General features: G+C 55.0%; 1 protein-coding gene across 5 annotated transcripts in view; it reads left to right on the forward strand.

The window, feature by feature from the left end:
- KCNT1 (potassium sodium-activated channel subfamily T member 1) overlaps positions 1-12009 on the forward strand; it is an 80592-nt gene that overhangs the window by 3096 nt on the left and 65487 nt on the right. For 4 of the 5 annotated variants that reach the window (XM_059865105.1, XM_059865104.1, XM_059865103.1 and 1 more), the window contains exon 2: positions 9324-9503. The exons of the other annotated variant lie outside the window; for it this stretch is intronic. In XM_059865105.1, the coding sequence (XP_059721088.1) occupies positions 9324-9503 (180 nt within the window). The remainder of the gene's footprint in view (positions 1-9323; positions 9504-12009) is intronic. 5 annotated transcript variants of the gene reach the window in all.

Consider the following 12009-nt stretch of genomic DNA (forward strand, 5'->3'; position numbering starts at 1 on the left):
GGTTAAAAATGCCCATAGGCGCCTCCTGCCGCTCTGGTTAAAGCCTCTGCCCGAGTCCAAGGGCAGGAGAAAAGAAAAAAAGCACAGATTAAATGGGATTCTTGCTAAGTGTGAGCTCTCCTCCAGGTCCAGGATGGTTCTCCCATGGCTTCTCCTGCTCATCTTTCAATCAATCCAAGGAACTGTCTCAGTTTAGCACAAGGATGGTCCCTGCAGCTGACAGCCTCTTGTTGTCTCTTAAGTTTTCAATTTTCTGCAAATGGATGAGAAAACGCTTCTTTGGCAGAGCTTGCACCGACCCAGGCTCTGCAGCTAATTAGTAATCAGTTCCTCCAGGCGTGATTACTAGCTTGGGCATTTGTCAGCTTCCAGAAAGTCAGCCTTGTGGATTGCAGCAACTGTTGCTTTGGCTGCCCATGGGCATCCAGGCCTCGCTGTTCCAGAGAAATTGCAATGGGGAGCCATAAAATCCAGGGCCAAACCTCCTGTATTTTCAGGGTGTTTATGTGGCAGAGATAAGGTAGAATTCTGCTCTTGTTCTCCTGGGATGGTTGGGAGAGGGAAGTGTGAGGCTCTGGATTGCTGCAGGGGAGCACCCCCCAGCACACCTGGCTCAGTGGGAAGAGGTTTTGGGACCCTTCCCCAGCATTCTGTTCATGAAAGGACCCCCAGTGTGCTGAATGTCCTCCTCAGGAGCTGCCCTTGGGCTCTGGCATGGCCGTGTCACCCTTCACTGGAGAACAGCAAAGTAGGTCACTGCCTGTGCTCAGGGCTCTTTCTGCTCTGCAAAAATATTTACAGCATCTCTTCGGATCCTCCCAGTCCCGCAGCGACCTCTCCCTGACCCCACGCCTCGTTCCCCAGTGCTGCACGCAATTTGTTTTGGAGCCTTGAGCGTTTCTCTTGTGTCTCTGCCAGGCTGGGCTGGAGTGGGGAACATCTCATTCATCCTTCTCATGAATAAGCCAGGCCAGGAGCCAGGAGAGCTCTGAGCCTCTGCCCTGGTGTCCCCTGGCAGGGCCTGGTGACACAAACTGCAGGAGGGGAGGTCTGCAGGGAGCTTGGGAAGGAATTCTTCCCTGTGAGGGTGCCCAGAGCAGCTGTGGCTGCCCCTGGATCCCTGGCAGTGCCAAGGCCAGGCTGGACAGGGCTTGGAGCTCAGTGGGAGGTGTCCCAGCCCTTGGGAATGAGATGGATTTAGGGTCCTTCCAGCCCAAACCACGGTGGGATTCTGTGGCAGGGACAGCAGGCAGGAGGGAGCAGCCCCTCCCAGGGCTGGAGGTTGTGCCAGTGGCTGTGCCAGCCTGGTGATGCTTCCCTGGGCATTCACCTGCTCCCTCCTGAAGCCACAAGGGGATGGGAGCTCTGTGGTGTGACAGAACATGCTGCTGTTCCTTTGAGCTGCTGCCTGTGATTTCCCTGAGCTCCTGCAGCTCCTGGGATGTTCTTGCTCCCTGGTTGTCCTCTCTGGTTTTATCTGCTTTTTATCATGTCTCTCTCCAGGCTGGAGACTCCTCCTGGTCTATTTGCCTTGCACAGAACACTTTTAAAACCCACAGTTACCTCTGGTGCCCTTCTCTGTGCTGCTGCAGCCCTGAGGAGGGGAGCCACAAGGGGGTGTGACTCCATGGTGGGCTTGTCTGGAATAAAAATCCTTCCCTAAAATTTGGGGGTTTGACCACCTCTGAGAGCTGTTGGCTTTGTGGGATATCTGCTGTGGCTCTTTCCTGAGTGCTGATTTGCAGAGCTCTCTGTGCCTGTGCAGGAAGATGATTGCCCCCTCTCCCTTTGGATCAGCTGGAATTTATTGATGCTAATTTTTGTCTGACATTTCATCACGAGGTTGGTCAGTGCCACAAGATCTTCCTGTTTGCAGTCTGGTTCTGGTTGGACTGCAGTGGATAATTTGCAGTCATGCCCATCCCCTCTGAAGCCATGCAGGCCTGGAGAGCCTTGTGGGACCCCACTGATGTTTGCTTCCCCTTCTGTTTGTCTCCTGCCTTCCAACCCAGGAGACATCTCCCTTCATCCCATCACGTCCTGGCCCGGCAGGTGTGGTGACAAACCTGCCTCTGGGGGTTTATTTCTGCAAGACTTTGTGTTTTTGAACAGTCTGAAGAGACTCTTCCTCCTCCCACATCCCTCTATTATTTTCTGCTTCCATAGCAGGGACTGCTCTGCAGGAGTCTGGAGCATAAAGAAGTTTTTTTCTCCGTGCTCCAACCCTTGCTGTTTGTAGCAGCTTGGGGCTGGGCAGAGGGGAGGATTTTCCCAGCAGTTTATTAGCAAGAATTAGCACTTTCCCCACCTTGCAGAGTTTTTATTTTCACATGAGCCTGAAAGCTACTGGGCACTGACAAAGGCGGCTGAGGATGTTATGGCTCGGGGTGAGGGGAGTGAGATTCTGCCAGGATTGTGTCCCTTGGGATGGCACAGGCAAGAGGGGAGGGTTGGCCACTGGCTCTCCAGGAACAGCTCTGGAGGCCGTGCCAAGGGAATTGTTCTCTTTTTAGGGAATTATCTGTTTGGGTTTAAGGGCTGTGGTGTTGGTTGGTGTGAATGATGAGCCTGGTGTTGTCCCTGCAGCCCCCTGTCATGAAGGGCTGGGTGGTTTTCCTGGGGAATCTGGTGTGCACAGCCTCCAAAATTCCCAGTGGGACTGGCAGGGATTGTTTCTCCAGCAGTGAGTCCTGGTTGCTTCATTTCTTGAGCACTGGGGTTGATTGAGCTTTTAGAAGGACTTGTGTGTGCTCCCAGGCCACCCTACAAACCCAGGAGGGAAAAGGGGTGATGTCCTTGCTGGGAAAGGCTGGACACTGGGAAATCTGCTCCTCAGCCAACAGCTCCCAGAGCAGAGTGGGGCCTGATGCAATCCACAAATAGCCCTGGAGAGGGCTGAGTCAGGAATTTCCTGGCAGGGCTGGTGACCTTGGCTCTGCAGGCTGAGTGCTCTGGGTTTGCCCCTTCTCCCGAGGCTGCTCCTGCCTGAGATGCTGGGAATGAGCCCATGGCATGGGGAGCAGAGCTGTGTCCTCAGGCAAGCACGCTTGGGATGTTGTGCTGCAAGCGCTCAGCTGAGCTAATTTGCATTTAATTTGCATATTTATACAATAGAATAGACGGGTTGCAAGTCACAGAATCACGGAAGGATTTGGGCTGAAGGAACCTTAAAGATCCTGCACTTCCACCCCCTGCCAGGGGCAGGGAACCTTCCCCAGCCCAGGTTGCTCAGGTTGGCTCCACCAGACCTTGCACTGCTCCAGGCTGGTTTTCCTTAAGAAAGAGATGAGGAGACCCCAGCCCAGGCCTGAGGAGTGGGAGCTGCTCCCCTCACCTGCCAGGAGCCCAGGATGTGCAGGATGAGCTTTCCCTCCTTTTTCCCGGTGTTATTTGGGCTTTGCAGTCACCAGGGACATCAGCACAGCCTGTTTGCCTTTGTGCCTGCTGGGAGCCCCAGCTCTGGCAGCCCTTCCAGAAGGGATGCTCTGGGCAGAGGGGATGCCTGTGGCTCACTCCCACTGGATCTCTGCCCCCCTGGGAGGGCCAGCACTGGAAAATTCCCCTGGGGCTGGGGGTGCTGAGCTGCCTCTGCCACTCATGTGCTGCTGTGGGGTCAAAGAAAAGGGAGGAGGTTTCTCTGTGGGGCTGTGCCTCCCGTGAGCCTGTCACACAAACCCTGTGTGCACCAGGCAGGAGGGATGGGGAGCTGTGGGGCTGGACTGCTGTCTAATGAGGAAAGTGGCTCTGGACCTGGAAGGTACAATTTCTACTTTTATCTTCTAGAAAATAGCATTTGCCAGCGGGGGAAAGGCTGGTGGAGCTTTGCACTGACTCACTCTTCCTGTTCATTTTCCACGTGAAACACACAAAATGCTAATTTCTCCGTGAGGCCTGTGGTGCTAAATTGCCTGTGCTTGTTGGATGGATGGATGGATTTGTCACAGGGCTCAGCAGCTCTGCAGAAGTTCTGAGCAGCAGCAGCTCCTGACGTGGACAGTCCAGCTGTCTGTGGAGATGGGAATTGGGATGCAGGAATTTAATCTGGGGGACTCCACACCTTGTGTGTGTGCAGAGATGGGTGAGGGCGTGTTCTGCAGGTTTGAACCCAAACCAGGGCTGGAGCCAGAGCTGCTCAGGCTACATGGCAACAATGACTGGGGCTGGGATGAGCCTGTTCACATCCTCAGGGCTCTTCAAACTCTCTGAATCAGAAGATCTCAAACCCACACCCATCACAGGGGTAGTGGTGACCGTGGGCTGCTGTGACATCTCTGGGGAGGGACAGGGGACAGGGGATGAGAGCCTGGGGCTCTTCCTCAACAAGGCAAGACAGAACCAGCAGTGGCTTGGCTGCTGCTCACAGAGAGGGGAGGTGTTGGCAGAGGAATCAGCTCTGAAATGAGCACCCTGCCATGGGGCTGTCCCTGCAGGGCTGGCTGGGAAGGGCAGTGCCTGGGCAGGGGAGGCTGTGCTGGCTGGGAGGCCTGTCCTGCCCTGTGCTCACCCACACGTGTGCAGAGCTGCTGCCTCCCCTCCCTGCCTGGGCCTTGCCCTCTCCTGGGCTGGGCTGTGCCAGCTCTGCCACCCCTCCGTGCCAAGAGCGGTGCCAGCCCTGCTGCAGGGGCAGGGAGGGGGGCTGTGCTGCCCTCCAGCCTCTAGGGACCAGACCTGTGTCCCCAAGCACTCCAGGCATTAGGAGACCCCACAGGGATGTCACTCAGAGGGGGAAAAAACCCCAACCATAAAGAGAGGGGAGAACAACTGTAACCTGGTAACCAGAAGAGCTGTGGGAGGAGAAACAAACACGAGATGATTGTATATATTTAAATAACTATAGGAAAAGAAAGGGCAGCATTTCCTGTATGGCTTGGCTCCCTGGGGAGGCTCAGGCAGCCTGGTGCTGGCTGGGGTGGCCGAGGATGGACCAGGATGCAGGACAGACCCTGCTGGGTCAGGGGGGACAGGGCATGGCAGCCCTTGCTGTCCTGGAGCAGCCTGGCCCAAGGACCCTCTGGAGAGGTGTCCCAGCCCTCGAGTGCAGTCCAGACTCTCACCCTACCATGGTCTGGGCCAGCAAAGAGCAGCTGGAGCTCCTGCCCAGCCAGTGCCCGTTTGGGCTCTGCCAGCGGGTTGTGTCCTGTGTCGGTGCCAACAGCAAAGGTCAGACCCTGTGTGTGACTCTGCTCCACTGCTTCAGCCTGGGATTGTCCTTTCCATGCCCTCAGAGGTGGCAGGAGGCACAGCAGCAGCTGCCTGGGTGCTGCAGGGACTGCTGGGTCCCAAACTGTGAGGTGGCTTTGCCTGAGGAGGGGATGTTGGTGTGGACACGAGGTGCTGGCTTTCCTGGCGGCACATCCAGACTCCCTGGCCATCCTCCTGGGGAAGGATGGACTTGGAACAGATGGCTGCCAGCAGGGCCTGCTGCCTCTGCCTCCTTTTGCAGCTTGGAGTGGGAGAGGAGAGGTTTAGACTGGAGGTTATGCAAGAACCTGCCCCAGATGGAGGTGCACCTGTTCTGTTTGCACAGCCCAGCCCTGGAAGGAGAAAAACTCCTCCAGTACCTGCTGGGGCTGACGGAGCAGAGCTGTCCCTGAGAGCTCCTGGGGGTGCCTGGCAGGTCTGGGCAGGTCCATCCCACAGCACTGTGGGGTCTGTGGTGACCCTGGTGGTTTGGGACTGGTTTGTGGTGGGAAGCAGGAAGGTGCCCTGTGGTTTTTGGGGTGTGCAAGGAAGCAGAACAGGAACTCGGGTTGTGTCCTTCCTCTTTTGACAGACATAGTTACAAATAGTAATGGAAATCCTGATACCCATTACAAGAAGCTCCCTGCCTGTGGATTTCCCTGTGAGACAGAGCTGCCTCTTGGCTCTGGGGAGCTCTGAGGAGCTCCAGTGGCACTGCAGGGCTCCTGGGCTCTCTCTGGTTCTGTGCTGGCATTTCCAGCCCGGGGCAGGGTGCTGGCAGCAGCGAGGCCCCCCTGGCTGTGCCAGGTGGAACCAGCAAGGGCAGGAGGAGGCTGAGCCCAGCCCAGGCTCAGGGAGGGATGGCAGCACCCGGGGCAGGCGTGGCTCTGGGCTGTGTGTGCTGAACCGGGCAGGGCTGGCTCCGGCTGGGCTGCTGCAGGGGGGTCTGGCTGGGTCCCACGGGCTCAGCCCAGCTCCAGGGGGCCGGGCAGGGCCGTGTCCCCTCCCCGTGGGGCTGCCCAGGCTGGGAGAGAGACGCTGCTGTAGCTGAGAGTGGAAGAGTGTGGAGGTTTCCATATGCTGATGGCAGCACGCTGTTTTAGTGGTACAGGGTTCTGGAGGAAGGAAGGAAAGGGATGATAAAAATAAAGCTGCAGATCTGTATTTAGCTATAAACCACTCCAGGATTATTTTTTTTTTCGGTAGTATTTGAAGACTATGCAATAAATGAGCTTGTTCATGAATTTTTTATTTTCTACCACTACAGCTTTGAAGAAGTAGCCAGGTTGCTGTGGCATTTCCATAGCTCAGGATCCCCGAGTTTGGGAGGAGAGGCTGTAAATCCTCTGTGCCACTGTCAGATTTGTGTGCTGTGCAGGAGCACTTTTCTCTAAGACATCAATGTATAGTATCTCAAAGTCACTGAAATTGATAAAGACATTGTGACAAACAAGCAAATGCAGTATTTCGTGTAGTGAAGCTTCATCCAGAATAAACAAATGTGCCAAAATTTAAAAATTCTGAATGATTTTGTATGCAAGAGTAAGAGAAAATGCGTTCAAAGTGTAGCTGTTACTGCCAATGGGAGAAGAAGCTCAGATGCAAATAGCAGAAATTGTGTTTCCAGAGCTCCTGATATAATTGGATTTTACTACAGATTCTAAGTGCTGATAAAGGACAGTGGTGAATATTTGCTTTGTTTCATGACCTGAGGCCAGCAGAGATGGATTAATTGAGTTGGGAAAGAATCCTGTGGAAACAAAAAAGCCAAACAGCACCCAAACCCCAAAAGATGTGTTGATATCCTGGAGAAGGGCTGGGAATGGCTGTGAGCATCCCCAGCTCCCAGAGGGGCGGGATGAGGATGGCTCTGCCTGTCCAGGAGCTGTGCAGTGGCAGCCAGGGTGGCAGCTGTGGGTGAAGATGCCCTTTCCCCACGGCAGGCAGTGTGTCCAGGGCTGTGCAGCTGCAGCACTCCTTTCCTCTGGGAAAGGAAACAAGGTGCTGCTTCAAACAGGCCCTTCATAACCCCTGGAGAGCACTGGGTGTGACAGTCTCCTTCAAGCACAATTACAGTCACCCCCATTTGGAGCCAGGCACCTGGCTCCCTGCTTTAAACCATGCTTATAATAAGAGGGTGGATAAGTTTTGAAAATTGTATTTTCTCAGGCTGAAATTTGTGTTTCAGAGTGCTGTCCTGATGGCCTAGAAACAGCCTGCTTTTGGCCTCATTTATCATAGTTAAGCTCCAAGAGCAAAGACTTAATTGTGGCTTTCTTTTTTTTTTTTTTTTTTTCTTTTGTGCCTAATGTCAGATCCTCCTCTGCAGCACGAGCTGGAGGTGGTCAGCAAACCTCAGTGTTTATGTCAGTGGATCCAGAGGGAGTGCTTGAGTTGACAGGAGCTTGGTTTGATTTATCCTAAAGACCAAGTTTTGGATCAATGAGTGCATAGAATAACCTCCCTGATGCCCAAGGCCCTGCACAGATGCATTAGTCAGTGCAGAGCCCTGGCTGCTCTGTGCATGTGGCAGCTAAAAGGAGCTCAGGAGCTCTGGGGGGGACAGAATTAAGTGGCAAATAACAGCAGTGAGAACCATCTGAAGAGCTGAGGGCGGGCTGGGCTGTCTGCTGGGGCTGTGCTCAGCAGAAATCCTGAAATTCTGCATGCTGACTGCTCTTCTGGAAACTCGGGAGCAGCAGCTGAGCAGGGCTTTGGGATCTGCTCAGCTGGGAGCTGATTTACAGGGGTGTGAACTGCTAGAGAGAGAAGATGATCTGAGGAGCCTCAGCTCCCATCCCTGCAGCAAATCCCTGGATCTGTGCTCGGTGCTGTTCAGTATTCAGCTGCTGGAGGCTCTTCTGCCTTTAGCTTGTGCAGGGGGTACTGGAGGCAGAGCTGTGGGAAGATGCTGGGAATGGATTGGAGAGGCTTTGGAGGAGACTCTTGGAAGAACATCAGACAGGAGTTGGAGCCTTTCAGCTCTTTGCTGCCTCTCACTCCTGAGTTACATGTGAGGGACAAAGAATCAGCTCGGAGGCACCACAGCTCCTCTTCCAAGCCCTGTCCTCTCCTCTTCCCACAAAGAGTCTGTGAGGTTGGTGCTCCTCTCGTGGCATGGATGAACTTCACTGATGAAGCCCAACCAGACAGGATCAGGGCCTGGGGTGCTGCCTTTGGGGTCTCTGCAATGAATGGCTTTGCTGCTTTGTGAAGTTTCAGTTTAACCCCAATCTGCTGGGATGGGCGGCAGGAGCATACCCACCTTCTGGCTGGTAAATGTGCTTTGAGAAAGAGTCCAGAGAAAGCCCTTACCCCTCTGAAATAACTCCTGAGGGCTGGCTGGGTTTCATCTCCTCCCTGTGTGTAGTGGCCACACGCAGCTGCCTGTGAGCCATCACCTTGGGTCTCTCCCAGGCACTGCCCACCCCCTGATGGAGCCACGGGCATGCCAGGGGACGGGTGGTGCATCCTCCTGGCCATGGGCATGCCAAGGGATGGGTGGTACATCCTCCTGGCCACGGGCATGCTGAGGGGTGGGTGATGTATCCTCCTGGCCACGACACTTGGCAGCTGGACAAGCGACTGAGTCATCAGCCTTGGCGGTTTCTCATTTAATCCCGGGGCTGCTCAGATGATTTAAGTGCCAGCAGTCCGGAGAGGAGGTTGTGCTTCTGCTTCCAGCACGGCTGTGGAGCCATCGCCTTGCCTGCCTCCCATCCCTACTTTTCGCCGCGGGGGGAGGCTGGGGGTGGATCTGGGTTTGGCTCTCGATTATCTTGCGAGCAGTTTGATTTCCTCCCGGCGATCGGGCTCTTCCATTGGCTCCTCTTGCTCTCCGTCGCTCGCCTGCCGAGCAGCAAATGTCCTGTGCCCGGCGCCGCTGTGCGGGGCGCTCCGGGGGACCCTGCCCGCCCCGCCGGGCCCTCTCCTGAGCCGGCGGAGCCCCGAGCCACCCATGCCCCCGGGGGGAGCGCTCTGCCGGGGGGGCACGGCCGCCTGCCCCACAATGTAACCGCGGCCGGGGGTGCAGGGGGTGGCGCGGGGCCGGCCCCGGAGGAGGCGCCGGGGCGGGCGGGGGCGGGCAGGGCAGGGCCCCCCTCGCCCCCCCATTGTCGCTGTCCCCTCTCTCTCTCCCGCAGGCTCTCGTCGCCCGGCGGCTGCGGCGGCGGGGACGGCGGCGGGAGCCGCAAGAGCGGGGTCATTCTGGACATCGCCTCCCTGAAGATGACGGAGCTGGAGTCCGAGGTGCTGCCGCTGCCGCCCCGGTACCGCTTCCGCGATCTGCTGCTGGGGGACCAGTCCTTCCAGAGCGACGACAGGTTCGGGGGACAGCGCGGGGAGGGCGCGGGGACACCGACCCGCCGGCAGGGACACACGGACCTGGGGCTCTGCCGCGGAGGGGGACACACACCTGGGCTGGGGGGGACACACCTGGGCTGGGGGGGACACACCTGGGCTGGGGGGACACACCTGGGCTGGGGGGACGCACCGGGGACAGCCGCGGGACGCGGAGGGGACGCGGAGCTCTCCGCGGTGCTGCCCCCGCGGGCGCGGGGCCGAGCCCGCCCGGCGCGGAGCTCTCCGCGGTGCTGAGGGCAGGAGAGGCTGGGGGTGCCCGGGGGGGCTCGGAGCCGCTGGCGCTGGGATGTGCCGGAGGATCCGGCGGTGTGTGGCACCGCCGGGATGTGCGGGTGGAGGCCGCGGGTGTCTCGGGAACATCGGGGTGCTCCCGGGGCACTGGGTGTGCTGGGAGTGCTGTGGGCAGCTGGCTGCGTCCTGGAGTCCCACCAGGGCTGGCAAGCAGGAGAAGGGATCGATGGCTGAGGGAGGTGTGGGGCAGTGAGGGGCTGGTGGAGCTCTCTGTGACACCATGTGTGGAATTTGGGCTGACAAGCATTTACTGAGGAGGGACGGCTCCTCCAGGCTGCCCTCGGACGCTGTCTTGGCTGCAGGGTGACTCTGAAGAGCTGCTGGGGTTGTGGTGCCACTCTCCCTTCACTGGGATGGCCAGAGGAATGGTTTTTTTGTGCTGAGCACCAGCCTGCTGCTCCTGCCTGGCTGGGATTTATCCCCAGCTTGAGTGAGCGACAGAGGGAATGCCGTGAGTGGCACGAGAATTCCATGGGCAGAGCAGCTCAATCAAGAGGAACAGGCACCTTCCCTTCAACTCTGCTCATAACATAAATGCCAGTGCTAATGGGGAGTCAGATTTTTATCTGTCCCCACCAGTTAATTGCCAGATGCAAACAAAGAGAGATGTAATTCTTGCTGGAAAAAACCTTTCAATTACTGGTTAGTCCTTGACTAGCTGCTGTGAGCCTGGTACACCTGCATCAAGGCTCTTGTGCATCTCTCTTAAGAGATAATTTCTTTTTTTTTATATGTACAAGTATCATAAAAAAAAAAAAAAAGGTGAATTTGGCTCTGAGTCTGTGAATGTGGGTTTTACAAATGTTCTCTATAAGTGTTCCTAACTTTTATCGCTGCATAAAATTGGTCTGGCTCAAAAAGGAATCTGTGATCCTGGAGGTTTTAAAGCCCAGATTTCCTTAACAGACACTTAAACATTAATATAGTTTTATGACACCGAGTGAGAAGTTAATAGGAAATTCCTGCTGCAGAAAATGTCTGGCTTTCAGAATGGTTGTGATATGGCTCATTTGGTCAAGTCTGAAGATTTAATAGTTTTCATATTTAAGTATTTGGAAGCATCTGAAATATGGAGGATGGCAATAGCAGATTTTGTTCTTTATGTATTTCTCTGGTTACACCCCTTAACCTTCATTTTCCTCTAGATTTGAGTCTTTCTGATTCAGCATCTCTCTTTAATTTTAATGTGGAGATACTCTGGGTTGTTTTGTTAATTCATTAGCCCCGTTTCTCAAGACTTCATTAGCATTGTTTCTCAAGATATCTCAGTTTCCCTGGCTCTGTGCTGTTTCCTTGAGTTGTTTGATTTTCCCTTCATCTGGAAAATACTGATAATTTCATAGTGTGGGGGTGTGCAGACCTCTGAGCCCACATTTGCTGCTCACTGGAGTCCACTTGACTTCCCTGGGAGCTGAGATGAGCTGTGGGCTTTGGGAAATGTTGCTGTTAGGCCTAAATTCCAGTCCAAGTCATTAATAATAGTGGGACCTTGTGGCTGAATCGAGCTCGCTGGAGTAATTATGACTAGTTCATTAGCCTGCTCCAAACCCACTGCATCAGGAGCTGATTTAGGAAGGAAAAAAAAACAAGAAGCAGAAAGACTTTTTGGCTTTGCTGTGCTTGTGGATGCTAAGCAGCTCAGAGCTGTGCTTTGAAGGGCTTTGTTACAGCCCTGGCAGGGATGTGCTGAGGAAAATCCCCCACAAACTCTGCAGGGAGCCTGGAGGGGTAAAACAGAGCTCGTTGGCCTTGGAGATGTAACACTGAAGGAAAGCACCCATCCTGCTGAATATCTCATTTATTTGCCACAGGAATGTTTAAAATTCATGTCTCAAAGATCTGATTTTGAACACTGCCCTGGAATGAGTGTGCTGCTGGAAGTGAGGAGGTTTCTGAGGTCAGCAGACTAAAAGGATGGGAGGCCAAAGGGGAGCCTGGGTTTTGCTGCTTCTGGAGAGTTAAAACTGTTCCAGCTGGAGGTGAATTAGTGCATCCTCATCACAGGGGATGCTGAAGAGACACCAACCCTGGAATGAGCTAATGCTGGAGCTTGAGGAGATGAGAGCTCGTTGGAACAAGTAGATAATTAGAGAGCTGTGGTACAGCAGGGGAAGAGAGTGGGTCCAGATAACCTCTGAAACAGAAGGAACTCATCAGGGAATGTGAGGTGGAATG

Source organism: Haemorhous mexicanus, chromosome 21 (genome assembly GCF_027477595.1).
Source record: "Haemorhous mexicanus isolate bHaeMex1 chromosome 21, bHaeMex1.pri, whole genome shotgun sequence".
In the NCBI taxonomy this organism is placed as follows: Eukaryota; Metazoa; Chordata; class Aves; order Passeriformes; family Fringillidae; genus Haemorhous; species Haemorhous mexicanus.